Genomic DNA, 18,904 nt, shown 5'->3' on the forward strand with positions numbered 1-18,904 from the left:
TGTAAAAGTTTGTGAGTGTTTTTGGTGACCAGCCGAATTTCTTCAGCCTCCTGAGGTTGAAGAGGCGCTGCAGCGCCTTCTTCACCACGCTGTCTGTGTGGGTGGACCATTTCAGTTTGTCCGTGATGTGTACGCCGAGGAACTAAAAACTTCCCACCTTCTCCACTACTTTCCCGTCAATGTGGATAGGGGGCTGCTCCCTCTGCTGTTTCCTGAAGTCCACGATCATTTCCTTTGCTTTGTTGACATTGATTGTGAGGTAATTTTCCTGACACCACAATCCGAGGGCCCTCACCTCCTTGTCATTGTTGGTAATCAAGCCTACCACTGTAGTATCATCTGCAAACTTGATGATTGAGTTGGAGGCGTGCATGGTCACGCAGTCATGGGTGTACAGGAAGTACAGGAGAGGGCTGAGAAAGCACCCTTGTGTTGCCTCAGTGTTGAGGATCAGCGGGTGGAGATGTTATTACCTACCCTCACCACCTGGGGGCGGCCCGTCAGGAAGTCCAGAACCCAGTTGCACAGGGCGGGGTCGAGACCCAGAGTCTCGAGCTTAATGACGAGTTTGGAGGGTGCTATGATGTTAAATGATGAGCTGTAGTCGATGAACAGCATTCTCACATAGGTATTCCTCTTGTCCAGATGGGTTAGGGCAGTGTACAGTGTGATTGCGTCGTCTGTGGACCTATTGGGGCGGTAAGCAAATTGGAGTGGGTCTAGTGTGTCAGGTAGGGTGGAGGTGATATGGTCCGTGACTAGTCTCTCAAAGCACTTCATGATGACGGAAGTGAGTGCTACGAGGCGGTAGTCATTTAGCTCAGTTACCTCAGCTTTCTTGGGAACAGGAGCAATGGTGGCCCTCTTGAAGCATGTGGGAACAGCAGACTGGGTTAAGGATTGATTGAATATGTCCATAAACACACCAGCCAGCTGGTCTGCGCATGCTCTGAGGACGCAGCTGGGGATGCCGTCTGGCCCTGCAGCCTTGCGAGGTTTAACACGTTTAGATGTTTTACTCATGTTGGCTGCAGTGATGGAGAGCCCGCAGGTTTTGGAAGTGGGCCGTGTCAGTGGCACTGTATTTTCCTCAAAGTGAGCAAATAAGTTTTTTAGTTTGTCTGGGAGCAAGACATTGTGGTCCGTGACGGGGCTGGGTTTTTTTGTAGTCCGTGATCGACTGTAGACCCTGCCACATACTTCTCGTGTCTGAGCCGTTGAATTTTGACTCTTACTTTGTATCTATACTGACGCTATACTGAAGCTTGTTTGATTGCCTTGCGGAGGGAATAGCTACACTGTTTGTATTTTGTTTATGTTTCCGGTCACCTTGCCCTGATTAAAAGCAGTGGTTCGCGCTTTCAGTTTTGCCCGAATGCTGCCATCATTCCACGGTTTCTGGTTGGGGAATGTTTTAATAGACGCTGTGGGTACAACATCACCGATGCACTTGCTAATAAACTCGCTCACCGAATCAGCGTATTCATCAATGTTGTTGTTTGACGCTATGCGGAACATATCCCAGTCCACGTGATCGAAGCAATTTTGTAGTGTGGAATCCGATTGATCGGACCAGCATTGAACCTGAGCACGGGTGATTCCTGTTTTAGTTTCTGTCTATAGGTTGGGGGCAACAAAATGGAGTCGTGGTCAGCTTTTCCGAAATGGGGGCGGGGAGGTCTTAATATGCATCGGGGAAGTTAGAATAACAATGATCCAAGGTTTTGCCAGCCCGGGTCGCGCAATCGATATGCTGATGAAATTTAGGGAGCCTTGTTGTCAGATTAGCCTTGTTAAAATCCCCAGCTACAATAAATGCAGCCTCAGGATATGTGGTTTCCAGTTTACATAGAGTCAAATGAAGTTCCTTCAGGGCTGTAAATGTGTCTACTTGGGGGAGAATCTACACGACTGGGATTATGATCGAAGAGAAATCTCTTGGTAGATAATGCGGTCGGCATTTGATTGTAAAGAATTCTAGGTCAGGTGAACAAAAGGACTTGAGTTCCTGTATGTTGTTATGATCACACCACGTCTCGTTAATCATAATGCATACACCCCCGCCCTTCTTCTTATCAGAGAGATGCTTGTTTCTTTCTGCGTGATTCGTGAAGAAACCAGGTGGCTGTACCGACTCCGATAGCGTGTCTCGAGTGAGCCATGTTTCTGTGAAACAAAGAACGTTACAGTCTCTGATGTCACTCTGGAAGGCAACCCTTGCTCGGATTTTGTCTACCTTGTTGTCAAGAGACTGGACATTGGCAAGTAGCATACTCGAGAGCGGTGCGCGATGTGCCGTCTACGGAGCCTGACCAGAAGATTGCTCCGTCTGCGGCGCCGTTGTTTTGGGTCGCTGGCTGGGATCCGATCCATTGTCCTGGGTGGTGGACCAAACAGGGGATCTGCTTCAGGAAAGTCATATTCCTGGTCGTAATGTTGGTGAGTTGACGTTGCTCTTATATCCTATAGTTCCTCCCTACTGTATGTAATAAAACCTAAGATTTCCTGGGGTAACAATGTAAGAAATAACACATACAAAAAAAAATACTGCATAGTTTCCTAGGAACGCGAAGCTAGGCGGCCATCTCTGTTGGCGCCAGAAGATACATAAGTAAGGGTCAAAAGTTGATGTCTCTATGTCCCAGCCAGAGAGAGGGTTTCATGTTTAAAGGTAAGGGGTTTTTGTACACATATCAACATTGTGTGGGTTTATGGATTCAGTCTATCACAGTGCCATCCGTTTTGTCACCAAAGCCCTATAAACTTCCCACCACTGCGACCTGTACGCTTTCGTTGGCTGGCCCTCGCTTCATACTCGTCGCTAAACCCACTGGCTCCAGGTCATCTACAAGTCTCTGCTAGGTAAAACCCCGCCTTATCTCAGCTCACTGGTCACCATAGCAGCACCCACCTGTAGCACGCGCTCCAGCAGGTATATCTCACTGGTCACCCCTAAAGCCAATTCTTCCTTTGGCCGCCTCTCCTTCCAGTTCTCTGCTGCCAGTGACTGGAACTGCAAAAATCACTAAAGCTGGACACTCTTACCTCCCTCACCAGCTATAAGAGCAGCTCACAGATCAATGTACCTGTACATAGCTCATCTGTATATAGCCCATCCAATCTACCTCACCCCCGAACTGTATTTATTTATTTTGCTCCTTTGCACCCCAGTATCTCTACTTGCACATTCATCTTCTGCACATTCTACCATTCCAGTGTTTAATTGCTACACTGCTCAAAAAAATAAAGGGAACACTAAAATAACACATCCTTGATCTGAATGAATGAAATATTCTTATTAAATACTTTTTTCTTCACATAGTTGAATGTGCTGACAACAAAATCACACAAACATTATCAATGGAAATCAAAGTTATCAACCCATGGAGGTCTGGATTTGGAGTCACACTCAAAATTAAAGTGGAAAATCACACTACAGGCTGATCCAACTTTGATGTAATGTCCTTAAAACAAGTCAAAATGAGGCTCAGTAGTGTGTGTGGCCTCCACGTGCCTGTATGACCTCCCTACAACGGCTGGGCATGCTCCTGATGAGGTGGCGGATGGTCTCCTGAGGGATCTCCTCCCAGACCTGGACTAAAGCATCCAGCCAACAACTGGACAGTCTGTGGTGCAACGTGGCGTTGGTGGATGGAGCGAGACATGATGTCCCAGATGTGCTCAATTGGATTCAGGTCTGGGGAACGGGCGGGCCAGTCCATAGCATCAACGCCTTCCTCTTGCAGGAACTGCTGACACACTCCAGCCACATGAGGTCTAGCATTGTCTTGCATTAGGAGGAACCCAGGGCCAACCGCACCAGCATATGGTCTCACAAGGGGTCTGAGGATCTCATCTCGGTACCTAATGGCAGTCAGGCTACCTCTGGCGAGCACATGGAGGGCTGTGCGGCCCCCCAAAGAAATGCCACCCCACACCATGACTGACCCACCGCCAAACCGGTCATGACGGAGGATGTTGCAGGCAGCAGAACGTTCTCCACGGCGTCTCCAGACTGTCACGTCTGTCACGTGCTCAGTGTGAACCTGCTTTCATCTGTGAAGAGCACAGGGCGCCAGTGGCGAATTTGCCAATCTTGGTGTTCTCTGGCAAATGCCAAATGTCCTGCACGGTGTTGGGCTGTAAGCACAACCCCCACCTGTGGACGTCGGGCCCTCATACCACTCTCATGGAGTCTGTTTCTGACCGTTTGAGCAGACACATGCACATTTGTGGACTGCTGGAGGTCATTTTGCAGGGCTCTGGCAGTGCTCCTTCTGCTCCTCTTTGCACAAAGGCGGAGGTTGCGGTCCTGCTGCTGGGTTGTTGCCCTCCTACGGCCTCCTCCACATCTCCTGATGTACTGACCTGTCTCCTGGTAGCGCCTCCATGCTCTGGACACTACGCTGACACAGCAAACCTTCTAGCCACAGCTCACATTGATGTGCCATCCTGGATGAGCTGCACTACCTGAGCCACTTGTGTGGGTTGTAGACTCTGTCTCATGCTACCACTAGAGTGAAAGCACTGCCAGCATTCAAAAGTGACCAAAACATCAGCCAGGAAGCATAGGAACTGAGAAGTGGTCTGTGGTCACCACCTGCAGAACCACTCCTTTATTGGGGGTGTCTTGCTAATTGCCTATAATTTCCTCCTGTTGTCTATTCCATTTACACAACAGCATGTGAAATATATTGTCAATCAGTGTTGCTTCCTAAGTGGACAGTTTGATTTCACAGAAGCGTGATTAACTTGGAGTTACATTGTATTGTTTAAGTGTTCCCTTTATTTTTTTGAGCAGTGTATATTTTAATTACTTCGCCTCCATGGCCTATTTATTGCCTTACCTCTCTAATCCTACCTCATTTGCACATGCTTTATATAGATTTTTCCACTGTATTGACTGTTTTGTTTATTCCATGTGTAACTCTGTTGTGTGTCAAACTGCTTTGCTTTATCTTGGCCAGGTCGCAGTTGCAAATGAGAACTTGTTCTCAACTAGCCTACCTGGTTAAATAAAGGCGAAGTAACATTTTTTTTTTTTTAAATGTGGATGTTCCCAAAATGTATTGATTCTTTGAAAAATGTTCTTGAATCACAGGTGATCATTTAACATAAATACAGACCGACTAAACAAATTGTCTTTGTAAGTTCTTTAATAAAAATGTAATTTACATTTTTGAAAGCTCATATTCTTTACATTATTATTGACCAATAGTTAACATGAACATAAAACACAGTACAGAGTAAAGCATCAGCATCTGTTGTGAAGAACACACATATGCTTCCAGCTGATGCAGTCTGTCAGAGTCGGGGTCAATTCAGGAAGTTAATTATATTCCGATATTCCATCTCTTAGCTTTCCTTTACCACTGATGGCACACCACACGTTGTGTATAACATGAGGACACAGACATATGACAGTGTACTACGCCGGACTCTCCTTCATTATACACAGTTCATGGGTCAATGTTATTCCAACCATCATACCCTTGTTTCAACATGTCAATGATGTAGAAACCAACATAAGGAAAAGGTTATTGGGGTATACCAAAAAATGGCCTCGCTCTCTCTCACACACAACTAACTGTTGAACCATTTGTTCTTCTTGATGTTTGTGGTCTTGTTGCCGCCCATCAGTTTTCTCTTGTACTGTTCAACCAGGTTGTCAAAGCGGTCATCCTCTTGGCTCCTAAACCGCTTCTTGGCCCCCTTTGCGCTCTGGAAAACAATTGAAGACAGACAGTTCAATGTATTACCTGTTCTTGGGGCCACGAAATGCAGACATGGGTAATGTGTGTGTGTGTGTGAGTGTAACCTTTATTCTGGGCTGTGTAGGTTTCTCCAGTGACGTTCCTCCCTGTAGCTCTCTCCTGCTGGGACGGTTCTTGGGCTTCTTAGGCTGGGCAGGCTGCTGCTTCCCCTTATCACGTGCCCTGCACAACAAAAATTATACCATGTAGTTTGTGTTACATTATGATAGGTAAAGTACAGTTGAGGTCGGACGTTCACATACACCTTAGCCAAATACATTTAAACTCAGTTTCACAATTCCTGACATTTAATTTTAGTAAAACGTCCCGGTCTTCGGTCAGTTAGGATCACCACTTAAATTTTAAGAATGTGAAATGTCAGAATAATAGTAGAGAATTATTTATTTCAGCTTTTATTTCTTTCATCGCATTCCCAGTGGGTCCGAAGGTGGCATTGCCTTTAAATTGTTTAACTTGGGCCAAACGTTTCGGGTAGCCTTCCACAAGCTTCCCACAATAAATTGGGTGAATTTTGGCCAATTCCTCCTGACAGAGCTGGTGTAAAGGAGTCAGGTGTGTAGGCCTTCTTGCTTGCACACACTTTTTCAATTCTGCCCACAAATATTCTATAGGATTGAGGTCAGGGCTTTGTGATGGCCACTCCAATACATTGACTGTTGTCCTTAAGCCATTTTGCCACAACGTTGGAAGTATGCTTGGGGTCATTGTCCATTTGGAAGACCCATTTCCAACCAAGCTTTATCTTCCTGACTGATATCTTGAGGTGTTGCTTCAATATATCCACATACTTTTCCTACCTCATGATGCCATCTATTTTGTGAAGTACACCAGTCCCTCCTGCAGCAAAGCACCACCACAACATGATGCTGCCACCCTGTGTTTCACGGTTGGGATGGTGTTCTTCGGCTTGCAAGCCTCCCCCTTTTTCCTCCAAACATAATGATGGTTATTATGGCCAAACAGTTATTTTTTTCAGACCAGAGGACATTTCTCCAAAAAGTACGATCTTTGTCCCCATGTGCAGTTGCAAAACATAGTCTGGCTTTTTATGGCGGTTTTGGAGCAGTGGCTTCTTTCTTGCTGAGCGGCCTCTCAGGTTCTGTCGATATGGGACTTGTTTTACTGTGGATATAGATACTTTTGTACCCGTTTCCTCCAGCATCTTCACAAGATCCTTTGATGTTGTTCTGGGATTGATTTGCACTTTTTGCACCAAAGTACATTCATCTCTAGCAGACAGAACACGTCTCCTTCCTGAGCAGTATGACAGGTCCCATGGTGTTTATACTTGCGTACTATTGTTTGTACAGGTGAACGTGGTATGGTACCTTCAGGCTTTTGGAAATCGCTCCCAAGGATGAACCACACTTGGCATTTTTTTTTCTGAGGTCTTGGCTGATTTCTTTTGATTTTCCCATGATGTCAAGCAGAAAGGCACTGAGTTTGAAGGTAGGCCTTGAAATACATCCACAGGTACACCTCCAATTGACTCAAATTATGTCAATTAGCCCAACAGAAGCTTCTAAAGCCATGACATAATTTTCTGGAATTTTCCAAGCTGTTTAAAGGCACAGTCAACTTAGTGTATGTAAACTTCTGAACCACTGGAATTGTGATGCAGTGAATTATAAGTGAAATAATTTGTCTGTAAACAATTGTTGGAAATATTACTTGTGTCATGCACAAAGTAGATGTCCTAACCGACTTGACAAAACTAGTTTGTTAACAAGAAATTTGTGGAGTGGTTGAAAAATGTGTTTTAACTTCTTGAATCTACTTGAGACGCACATGTCCCAAGTAGGCACCTGGAAATGCAAATGCGCTACGCTAAATGCTAAATGTACTCGTTAAAACTCAAACCTTGATCAAAATTCACAAGCAGGGTATTAAATTAAAGCTACACTCGTTGTGAACCTAGCCAGCAAGTCAGATTTTTAAAATGCTTTTCGGCGAAAGCATCAGAAGCTATTATCTGATAGCATGCACCCCCCAAAATGCCAGCTCGACACGTAAACAACAGATTTTGCGATAGACGGCGCTACCCAAAACGCAGAAATAAAATATAAAACATTCATTACCTTAGACGAGCTTCTTTCTTGGCACTCCTATATGCCCCATAAACATCACTATTGGGTCTTTTTTTCGTTTAAATCGGTCCATATATACCCAAAATAGCTTTGTATTGAAGTAGTGTCATTCAGAAAAATTCATCGTTTTTAAACGCTGCGTAATTTTTTAAAATTAAAAAAGTCGACGATAAACTTTCACAAAACACTTCGAAATCCTTTTGTAATCCAACTTTAGGTATTAGTAAACGTTTATAATCTATCAAAACGATTACAGGGCGATGTCTCTTCAATAGGTCCTCACTTCAAAAACAATGCAATCTGATCTCTCCTTGAACTGCATCCGGGTGAAGACTGGAAAACTTGGGGTCAGACAGATGGATTTTCCAACAATTAATTCGATTGAAAATTAGTACAATGGCGCCATCGTGCGGAATTTGTATGAAGTGCAGGCAAATTTCCATTAAATTCTGTTCTCCTTTAACAACTGGTGGAAGTGACTTATGGAAATTATTTTTTGCTTTCAGAGAGCAGTTTTTCTTGCGTTTTTCAATGAAACACACGCTCTGTTATAGTCACAGCCGTGATTTAACCAGTTTTATAAACTTCAGAGTGTTTTCTATCCACACATACTAATCATATGCATATACTATATTCCTGGCATGAGTAGCAGGACGCTGAAAAGTTGCGCGATTTTTAACAGAATTTTCAAAAAAGGTGGGGGTAGATTTATTAATGACTCCAACCTAAGTGTATGTAAAATTCCAACTTCAACTATATTTGTGTGTTACCTGATCTTTGGGCCACGGTGAGAAGGTAGGGCTAGAACCTTCCGTCTTTTCTTTCCATCCTCCAGTTCTACATGTTCTAGAACCGGGGTGGTCTGGAAGCCTGCATACTGCCGGCCCTGGTTCTGGTCCTGTGGCTGGGTCTGGGCCTGCGGCTGGGTCTGGGCATGGAACAGAGTCTGGGCCTGTGGCTGGGGGGGAGGTACTAGACGAGAGAGAAAGAAAAGCGAGAGAAATGTCAGAAACAACAAAAAAGCAAAAACAAAGAGAAAAACGAGGGAAAATAGCACTTCCACCAGAATTGATGAGCTGTTTGTATTATATTCAGGGTTAGGGCAGAAATGTACAGCGTCATACCTCCATCCTTTCTGTCCTGTCCGGATGGTAATGACTGTGTCTGCGTCTTCGCTGGCCCCTCCTTCGTTACCATGGCACTCTGGGGTTTAGACGCACACCTCTGAGGTCCAGTCTTGCCTACAGACTGCGGCTTCACTCCTCCCTGAGGGCCCCGCCCTTTGAAACGCTCCTGGTAACCATGGAGAGAAAATTGTTACTCTTCATTTTAATCATCACAAACACACACACACACACACAGAAGAGAGACACACCTTGACTTGTTGTTGTCGCATTTCTTTCATCTTCAGCTTCTTTCCATCTTCAAGAGAGAACTCAGCGATGGGCCTCTGTAGACAGACACCACACAGTAAAAAGAAACAAGAAAAAAAAACTTTAACAACCTACGAATAGTCTTTCCAATAACACATTCTCATAATTTAGCAAGAAAACTGTCAATATTGATCAGATGCTGTAGGTTGCCAAACCAAACATGAGTATGTGTAATTCAACATTCTCCTCAATATTGATGACTACAATGTTTGAGTCCATATCCAATGTGTTCCGATATAAATTACTGCAGTTACTGACATCAACTGAAAGGCAAAGACAACATTCAGAAACATAACCTGGGATTGACACTCTCAAACACAGCTGCATTCTGTCCAGGACAAGGTTCAAGACGTGCTCTGGGCTGTGTGTGCATAACACACAGATCAACAATGACAAAGTGCCACACACACACCTTGGTGTTTCCGTAGATGTCAGGGTTGTTGTTGAGGTATCGTAGTGTCTTCAGAGCGTGTTCATGTTCTTGGAACTGAACGAAGCCGTAACCTAGCGACCGGCCTAACACCTGACCACGCTCCGGCTTCTTATCATACATCACCCTGCACTGGGGGGGAGAGAGCGAGAGAGAGGTGGGGTGGTGGTGGATACAGATGAAGATGGTGAGGAAAGGAAAGGAAAAGAGAAGAGGCAAATGGTAGACACAGAAAGAAGAGAAAGGGAGAGAAAATTGGGGAGAGATTGTAAAGAGAAATGAAAGGCCATTCAACATGGGCAGGAAACTTTATAGGACAATAGTGCTACCAGGTGGTCACTAACAGATCACCTGGAGAGATGAGAGGACCTAATGACATAGACTTTAATCAGATGGAAACGGCTATGGAAATGTGGTAGCAGTTTCTTACCTCTGTAATGCGGACCAGCTTGCCACCCCCTGCAGCTTTCAGGCAGAGTTTTCGTAGTTGTTTGACGTCTACAAATTTGGGCAGGTTGTGGACACACAAGCGGGTCTTAGACACAAACACGTTAATGTCCCGTAGCTTGGTCAGCTTCAGGTCCTCAAACTAAGACAGGAGACAGGGGAGCGTTAACAAATGTACACACACTCTGGCCTTCCACAAACAAACATACACTGAGGACACAAGCCCTCAGTTACCAACACAATGTGTTGTGATTGGTTGTAAGACAACACTCTGATGCTTTGATTGGTTGAAAAACCAAAAGTACTCACTCGGGTCCTCTTGGCCATGTCTGCTGCTGGAACACCCTCAGCTGCCTTCGTTCCTGACCGTATCACTGAAAGAGAGAGAGAGAGAGGGAGGGATGAGATGGAGGGGTGGGAAGAGGAGATGAAAAGGGAGGAGAGAAGTAACTTACATCCCTCTCTAGCCAGGTAGAGGTTTCTGGTCCCTGTATGAGTTTTAACCTTCTTGTCCTTTAGTTTGACAGCATCCTCTCTGCTCACCGCCGCTACAATGTTCAGCTTTCTACCATCCACACGGATACCCCCGCTCTGAGACAGACAGACACACACAAACACATTGCCCCCAAACATAGATAACATCAATTCAAAACTCATCAGAAGAGATGTACGTAGAGAATACATTAGTACTTTAACATTATATTCAGTCTCACCTCTGACTCGTCCTCTGCAGCAGCAATGCATTTCTCTGCTGCTTCTTTAGACTTGAACTGAGCAAATGCAATACCTGACCAAACACAACAGTCAACAACCATTGCCAACCAACACAATCATGATTCAATGTTAACATATAGACCTCTATCTTCTGACTGGAATCACTTCATCGCATTGGTTAACTTTAAGAGGGGAGTGAGTCAGAGATAGAAGGATGTTGTGTTGGAGCCAGGACTATACCTTTAGAGTGTTCAGTGTCTGGGTGTAGGCAGATCTTGATGTACTTCAGTTCTCCATACTGCAGTAACACCTCTTCTAAGCCCTCCTCCTCCGTATCAAACGACAGGTTCCTGATGAAGATGGTTTTGCCCTGATTAATATCTGATGGGAGGGGCTTCCTGTTGGCTGCACTGTCTAGAAAGTCAAAGAGAGAGACCGAGAGAGGACCAGAGAGACAGAGGGAAAATAGTCAAAGGGGTTCAAACGGAGGGCAAGGTGGAGCATACACACTTTAATCACAAGAAAAGACAACCGATTCATACCAGAATCCTCATCATCTTCTTCATCATCTTCATCAGACCCAAGGTCACTTGTTTCATCGCAATCTGACTCCTGAGACTCTGAATCTTCATCCTCCTCATGATCCTCTCCATCGTCCTCTTCGCTCTCGTGCTCTGATGGGCTGTCTGGCTGCTGAGCTGGCTTAGAGCTGACTCTGTAGAGAGGACTGTTAAACACAACAGTTCAACAAGAACTTGGCTGAAGTACTCCAGTCCTCAGAACCAAAGGACAAAGGCAGGCCAAAGAAGACCAATTCAGACATTTAATGTAGAGTAGGTCTAAATCACAGGTGTCAAACTCATTCCACGGAGGGCGAATGGCTGTGGATTTTCGCTCCTCCCTTGTACTTGATTGATTAATTAAGGTAACTAATTCGTAAGGAACTCCCCACACCTGGTTTTGTAGGGCTTAATTGAAAGGAAAAATAAAAACATGCAGACACTAGGCCCTCCTTGGAATACGTTTGACACCCCTGGTCTAAATATTTACAGCCCATCATTCACTTTAGTTCAATAAACTGAGGACATGCAGAAATACAGATTAAGACTGCGAAAGCTCATACTTGTTCTTTGAATGTGCTTCTGGTTTCTTCTCCTCCTCTTCCTCCACCTTCTCCTCCTCTTCAGAGTCACTTTCAGGTGCCGCTTTCTCTGCTGCAACCTTTTCCTCTTTCTTAGCTCCTGGCTGAGTAGCGACAAACTTGTCTTTAGCCACAGCCCAATCCACAGCTACCTGCCTTCCTGTAAAGGATAGAGGATAGAATGACTTGATCAGAGTAGAGGAAGCTACAGTAGACTGTTGAGATGCTCCCCATCTTTATGCGAGATATTCTCAGGGCAGAAAAAGGTGTCCGTCTCTCTCACACATACAAACACACACAGCAGGTTAAGGTGTCTCACCTTTGATCTCTTTCAGGTTTATGGCGTTCAAGGCCTTTCCTGCCTCTAAGACGTTCTTAAACTGGACAAACGCAAAGCCCCTCATCTTCCCATCTGAAGATGAACAGAGTGAGGAATGGTCAGCCACCAGAAAGAAAACATGTTATTGACATTAAAGTTGTCTTAGCAAAACAAAAAGCACCAAGGCTCAACAGTACAGTACTTAGTGTGGTTGGGTGGTGATTGCACCAAGAATCAACTGTGCTTAGTGTGGTTGGGTGGTGATTGAACCAAGGCTCAACAGTGCTTAGTGTGGTTGGGTGGTGATTCGCTCAAAGTAATGGAGTGTGTGCCATTTAGCAGATGCTTTTATCCAAAGCGACTTACAGTTATGCGTGCATACATTTTTTGTGTATAGGTGGCCCCAGGAATAGAACCCACTATCCTGGCCTTACAAGAGCCATGCACTACCGACTGAGCTACAGAGGGCCTCAAAGTGAGGTCTGTACCTGGTTTGAGCGGGATGTTGGCCTCCAGAACTGTCCCAAACTTGGCAAAGGTCTGCTTCAGATCCTCATTCGAGCACTGTGGGAACATAAGACAAACATTCACAACTAACTAGGCGGCAGGTAGCCTAGCGGTTAGAGCGTTGGGTCAGTAACCGGAATATTGCTGGTTCGAAAACCTGAACCGACAATGATGAGGTGCCCTTGAGCAAGGCACTTAACCCTAATTTGCTCCAGGCGTGCCGTAATACTATGGCTGACCCTGTAAAACAACACATCTGGTGTATGTGACAATAAAACATCTTACATATTTTCTTAACTGAAGACAATAAAGCATCCTCACACAAAGCAGAGGAAAAAGATAAACAATATTTATCTGTGTGGGTGTTTATGCGTTTCATACCTTGAAACTGAGATTCCTGATGATCAGTCTGGCTTTCCTTCGGTTTTTCTTTAAGCCTCCTTCAGATTTCTGTTCTTTTTGTGGTCCTGGATCTTTTGGTGCCGTGGCTGTGTAGAAGACCACAATACATATTTGAACCTCTAATTCATCCATCACAAATGTAAGAGTTATGAATTACGTAGGTACCTAAATCACAAACTAAGCATCCACATAAGTTTTACAAACCTGTTGTTCCCCTTTTCTTGTCGTTTAGTTTCTTCTTGGCCACCGACACGTTTATCTTCTTTCCATCATAGTCTTTCACCTCTCTCACAGCGCGCTGTGCATCCTCCTCCATGGAGTAAGTGACATACCCAAACCCCCGACATTTCTCTGCACCTGAAAGGACCACATGCCAGACTGTTGTTTAACTTCTCACACATATTGTTTAATATTATTATTATGCATGACAGGGTCTGGCTTCTTGTAGTTTCATGACATGATGAAGTTGAAATAATCAGCAGTTTTACAAAGATGACAAATTAGCAAAGTTAGCTAACGTTAGCTAGTAGCCGTCTCACCTTTTTCCTTGACAACAAAGCAGTGCTTCACAGGTCCAATCTCAGAGAATATCTCCTCCAGGCGGTCGTTAGATGCATCTGCTGGCAAACTCCGGACGAATATTGTAAGGGCTGACATGGCTTATTCTGTGCTAAAACCTTACGTTTCTTGTTCTGATCACTGTTGCTTTTTGTTAGCCAGTCAACCAATAGAACACACTGGCAAGCTAACAAACTAGCTAGCTACTTTCTTTCCAACACTTCCAAATGTATACTCGCCACAGATAATTCTAAACTATCCAAACAAATAGTCTTTACTTCCAATATATTAAATTGTCAATCAAAATAATAGGAAAACTGTATGAAAGCATGGTAAACGCTAATTTGTTGAAATGGTCAACACACGTTTTCCGAATGTGGCAGCCATCTTGGAATTGAAAGGAAGTTGTAATCCGTAATTTCCGGGAACTCATCTTCTTCGTTATGACAGTGAGCGAACCAACTAGTCAGTGCATTCCTGCTACCGTGCATATATCATGCAAAGCTACTAGCTGTATGTGCAGGCTTTTGAGCCATCCATCTAAACAAACATGCATGTTTCCACCAACCAGAGTCAAACAAAGTCCAACGTTAATGTTATTTTAACAATGATCTCCAAAAATAGAACGCATGATAATAGCTAACACAAGTGGTCAGGGTGGTACTGGCAGATGACATGCAACGGTTGGCAATTTTTTTTTCTCACTAAATCTAGGAACCAAATCATGAAAAGATCTTGTACATAGAATATTTTAGTGTAAATATTTGAAAATAAACTCATGGAAACTGACAAATTCATCTCAATTCATGTTTTTATCCAGTTACGGGAAAATGGCACTTCTGTTTGAAAACATTGCATTGAAGAGTTGCAGTATGTCTTGACAAAACATTTATTTTAATAAAAATTAATGAAGATTGCATAGATAATTTTCAACATATACAATCACACATATCATAAAAGTGTTTGTCAAAATAAACTAATTTCACAATACACTTTGCACTATACTATTAATTTAACATAATAGAGATTGTCACCATGGAATGGTGCTGTTGAGGTATTCAGAGTACCACGTAACCTACGCAATGCATTCACAGTGCAGAAGCTATATCATATATTACATGACATTTCTGGTGCAATTGCGAAACAATTACTTATTCTGCCAAAAGTATACTAAGCAAGTATCTAATTTATTATAATAGAACTGGGAAGTAGGTCAGGTTAAGAGTTACTGTAGTAGGACGTTCTTCGAGAATATGTAAAAGTGTAGACAAATCCCCACTATACCTACAGTGCTCAAACATGTCATTTGTAGATAAGTGCAGTGCAAACTGTCACATCTTGGTGTTGAGGGGGGCCTGAGTAACTACGGGGTAAGGGCTAGGGAAATGGTATTCAAAGTCAGGGTCATGAACCTAAGCGGGGTCATGGGGGAACTGCAGTGGGTTCACCATCATTTTAATAAAATATATGACCATTCAAACGTATGGGGTCAGTTAGAAATGTCCTTGTTTTTTTTTTGTTCCATTAAAATAACATCAAATTGATCAGAAATACAATGTAGACATGGTTAATGTTGTAAATGACTATTGTAGCTGGAAACGGCAGATTTTTATGGAATATCTACATAGGCGTACAGAGGCCCATCAACAGCAACCATCACTCCAGTGTTCCAATAGCACGTTGTGTTAGCTAACCGAAGTTTATAATTTTAAAAGGCTAATTGATCATTAGAAAACCTTCGTGCAATTATGTTAGCACAGCTGAAAACTGTTTTTCTGATTAAAGAAGCAATAAAACTGGCATTCTTTAGTCTAGTTGAGTATCTGGAGCATCAGCATTTGTGGGTTCGATTACAGGCTCAAAATGGCCAGAAACAAAGCACTTTCTTCTGAAACTCATCAGTCTATTATTGTTCTAAGGAATGAAGGCTAGTCCATGTGAAAAATTGCCAAAAAACTGAAGATCTCGTACAACGTTGTGTACTACTCCCTTCACAGAACAGCGCAAACTGTCTCTAACCAGAATAGAAAGAGGACTGGGAGGCCCGGTGCACAATTGAGCAAGGGGACAAGTACATTAGAGTGTCTAGTTTGAGAAACAGATGTCTCACAAGTCCTCAACTGGCAGATTCACTAAAAAGTACTGGCAAAACACCAGATTCAACGTCAACAAAAAATGGCGCCAGAAGAAATGGCAGCAGTTTTACAGGCGCCTAACCAATTGTGCTACTATGTGGGGTTTTTTCGCGTTATTTGTAACTTATTTTGTACATCATGTTTCTGCAACCGTATCTTACCGCAAAAAAGAGCTTCTGGATATTAGGACAGAGATCACTGACCTCAGATTAGACAAAGATTTTTTCCACAACAAAGACGACGCACAAGACATTCTCCAAACACCCCACAGGACCGACATCCCCGTTATTTGCAAGAGGAAGCAACGCAGGTACAGAGGACAAAGAGCCGGATGCATGGTCAGGACCCAGCGAAGGCGACTGGGAAAGCTGCCGCTACAGTCAATACTACTCGCCAATGTGCAATCATTGGACAATAAATTAAACGAGGTACGATCACGAATATCCTACCAATGGGACATCAAAAACTGTAATAATATGATTCACGGAATCGTGGCTGAATGACTGCATGGATATTCAGCTAGCGGGATATGTGCTGCACCGGCAAGATAGAACAGCACACTCCGAGGGGGGGGGGGGTCTGTGCATATTTGTAAACAACAGCTGGTGCACGAAGTCTAAGGAAGTCTCTAGATTTTGCTCGCCTGAAGTAGAGTATATTGTGATAAATTGCAGGCCACACTACTTGCCTAAAGAGTTTTCAGCTATACTTTTCGTGGCTGTTTATTTACCACCACAGACAGATGCTGGCACTGAGACCGCACTCAGTCAGCTGTATAAGGAAATAAGCAAACAGGAAACCACTCAAAGAGGCGGCGCTCGTAGTGGCCTGAGACTTTAATACAGGGAAACTTAAATCCGTTCTACCAAATTTCTATCAATATGTTAAATGTGCAACTAGAGGGAAAGAAATTCTAGATCACCTGTACTCCACACACAGAGACGCGTACAAATCTCTCCCTCGCCCTCCATTTGGTAAATCTGACCACAAATCTATCCTCCTGATTCCTGCTTACAAGCAAAAATTAAAGCAGGAAGCACCAGTGTCTATAAAAAAGTGGTCAGATGAAGCAGATGCTAAACTATAGGAATGTTTTGCTATCACAGACTGGAACATGTTCCGGGATTCTTCCGATGGCATTGAGGAGTACACCACACCAGTCACTGGCTTCATCAATAAGTGCATCGAGGGCGTCATCCCCACAGTGACTGTGCGTACATACCCCCAACCAAAAGTCATGGATTACAGGCAACATTCGCACTGAGCTAAAGGGTAGAGCTGCCGCTTTCAAGGGGCAGGACTCTAACCCGGAAGCTTACAAGAAATCCTGCTATGCTCTGTGACGAACCATCAAACAGGCAAAGCGTCAATACAGGGCTAAGATTGAATCATACTACACCGGCTCCAACGCTCGTCTTATGTGGCAGGGCTTGCAAACTATTACAGACTACAAAGGGAAGCACAGCCATGAGCTGCCCAGTGACACGAGCCTACCAGATGAGCTAAATCACTTCTATGCTCGCTTCAAGGCAAGCAACACTGAGACATGCATGAGAGCATCAGCAGTTCGGACGACTGCGTGATCACGCTCTCCGTAGCCGACGTGAGTAAGACCTTTAAATAGGTCAAAATACACAAGGCTGCGGGGCCAGACGGATTACCAGGACGTGTGCTGACCAACTGGCAGGTGTCTTCACTGAAATTTTCAACATGTCCCTGATCGAGTCTAATACCAACATGTTTCAAGCAGACCACCATAGTCCCTGTGCCCAAGAACACAAAGGCAACCTGCCTAAATGACTACAGACGCGTAGCACTCACATCCATAGCCATGAAGTGCTTTGAAAGGCTGGTAATGGCTCACATCAAAACCCTTATCCTTGAAACCCTGAACCCACTCCAATTTGCATACCACCCAAACAGATCCACAGATGATGCAATCTCTATTGCACTCCACACTGCCCTTTCCCAACTGGACAAAAGGAACACTTGTGTGAGAATGCTATTCACTGACTACAGCTCAGCGTTCAACACCATAGTACCCTCAAAGCTCATCACTAAGCTAAGGATCCTGGGACTAAACACCTCCCTCTGCAACTGGATCCTGAACTTCCTGACGGGCCGCCGCCAGGTGGTGAGGATAGGTAGCAACACATCTGCCACGCTGATCCTCAACACTGGAGCTTCCCAGGGGTGCGTGCTCAGTTCCCTCCTGTACTCCCTGTTCACCCACGACTGCATGGCCAGGCACGACTCCAACACCATCATTAAGTTTGCAGACGACACAACAGTGGTAGGCCTGATCACCGACAACGACGAGACAGCCTATAGGGAGGAGGTCAGAGACCTGGCCGTGTGGTGCCAGAGTAACAACCTATCCCTCAACGTAGCCAAGACTAAGATGATTGTGGACTACAGGAAAAGGAGGACCGAGCACGCCCCAATTCTCATTGACGGGGCTGTAGTGGAGCAGGTTGAGATCTTCAAGTTCCTCAGTGTCTATATCAACAACAAACTAGAATGGTCCAAACACACCACGACAGTCGTGAAGAGGGCACGACAAAGCCCATTCCCCCTCAGGAAACTAAAAAGATTTGGCATGGGTCCTGAGATCCTCAAAAGGTTATACAGCTGCAACATCGAGAACATCCTGGTTGCTGGTTGCATCACTGTCTGGTACGGGAATTGCTCAGCCTCTGACCGCAAGGCACTACAGAGGGTAGTGCGTACGGCCCAGCACATCACTGGTGCTAAGCTGCCTGCCATCCAGGACCTCTACACCAGGCGGTGTCAGAGGAAGGCCCTAAAAATTGTCAAAGACCCCAGCCAACCCAGTCATAGACTGTTCTCTCTACACCGGCATGGCAAGCGGTACCGGAGTGCCAAGTCTCGGACAAAAAGGCTTCTCAACAGTTTTTACCCCCAAGCCATAAGACTCCTGAACAGGTAATTAAATG

At 44.5% G+C, this 18,904-nt stretch overlaps 1 protein-coding gene across 2 annotated transcripts; it reads right to left on the reverse strand.

Annotated features, from left to right (window-relative positions):
• Window positions 1-5,138: 5,138 nt before the first annotated feature.
• Window positions 5,139-14,240, reverse strand: rbm28 (RNA binding motif protein 28). 2 transcript variants are annotated; one of them, XM_021599268.2, is made up of 18 exons: window positions 13,794-14,240; window positions 13,459-13,611; window positions 13,234-13,340; window positions 12,834-12,909; window positions 12,346-12,438; window positions 12,009-12,186; window positions 11,428-11,600; window positions 11,126-11,299; window positions 10,885-10,958; window positions 10,627-10,762; window positions 10,481-10,545; window positions 10,155-10,313; window positions 9,707-9,856; window positions 9,237-9,311; window positions 8,986-9,154; window positions 8,632-8,833; window positions 5,819-5,936; window positions 5,139-5,721 (listed from the first exon to the last, which is right to left on the reverse strand). In XM_021599268.2, exons 1-18 carry the CDS (start codon window positions 13,909-13,911, stop codon window positions 5,584-5,586), a joined length of 2,358 nt encoding a protein of 785 aa, XP_021454943.1. In that variant the 5' UTR covers window positions 13,912-14,240; the 3' UTR covers window positions 5,139-5,583. The 2 variants fall into 2 exon arrangements, with proteins under 2 accessions (XP_021454943.1, XP_021454934.1); XM_021599259.2 differs by having other exon boundaries at window positions 11,428-11,612.
• Between the last annotated feature and the right edge of the window lie 4,664 nt (window positions 14,241-18,904).

The sequence above is a fragment of the Oncorhynchus mykiss genome, chromosome 1 (assembly GCF_013265735.2).
Source record: "Oncorhynchus mykiss isolate Arlee chromosome 1, USDA_OmykA_1.1, whole genome shotgun sequence".
Lineage (NCBI taxonomy): Eukaryota > Metazoa > Chordata > Actinopteri > Salmoniformes > Salmonidae > Oncorhynchus > Oncorhynchus mykiss.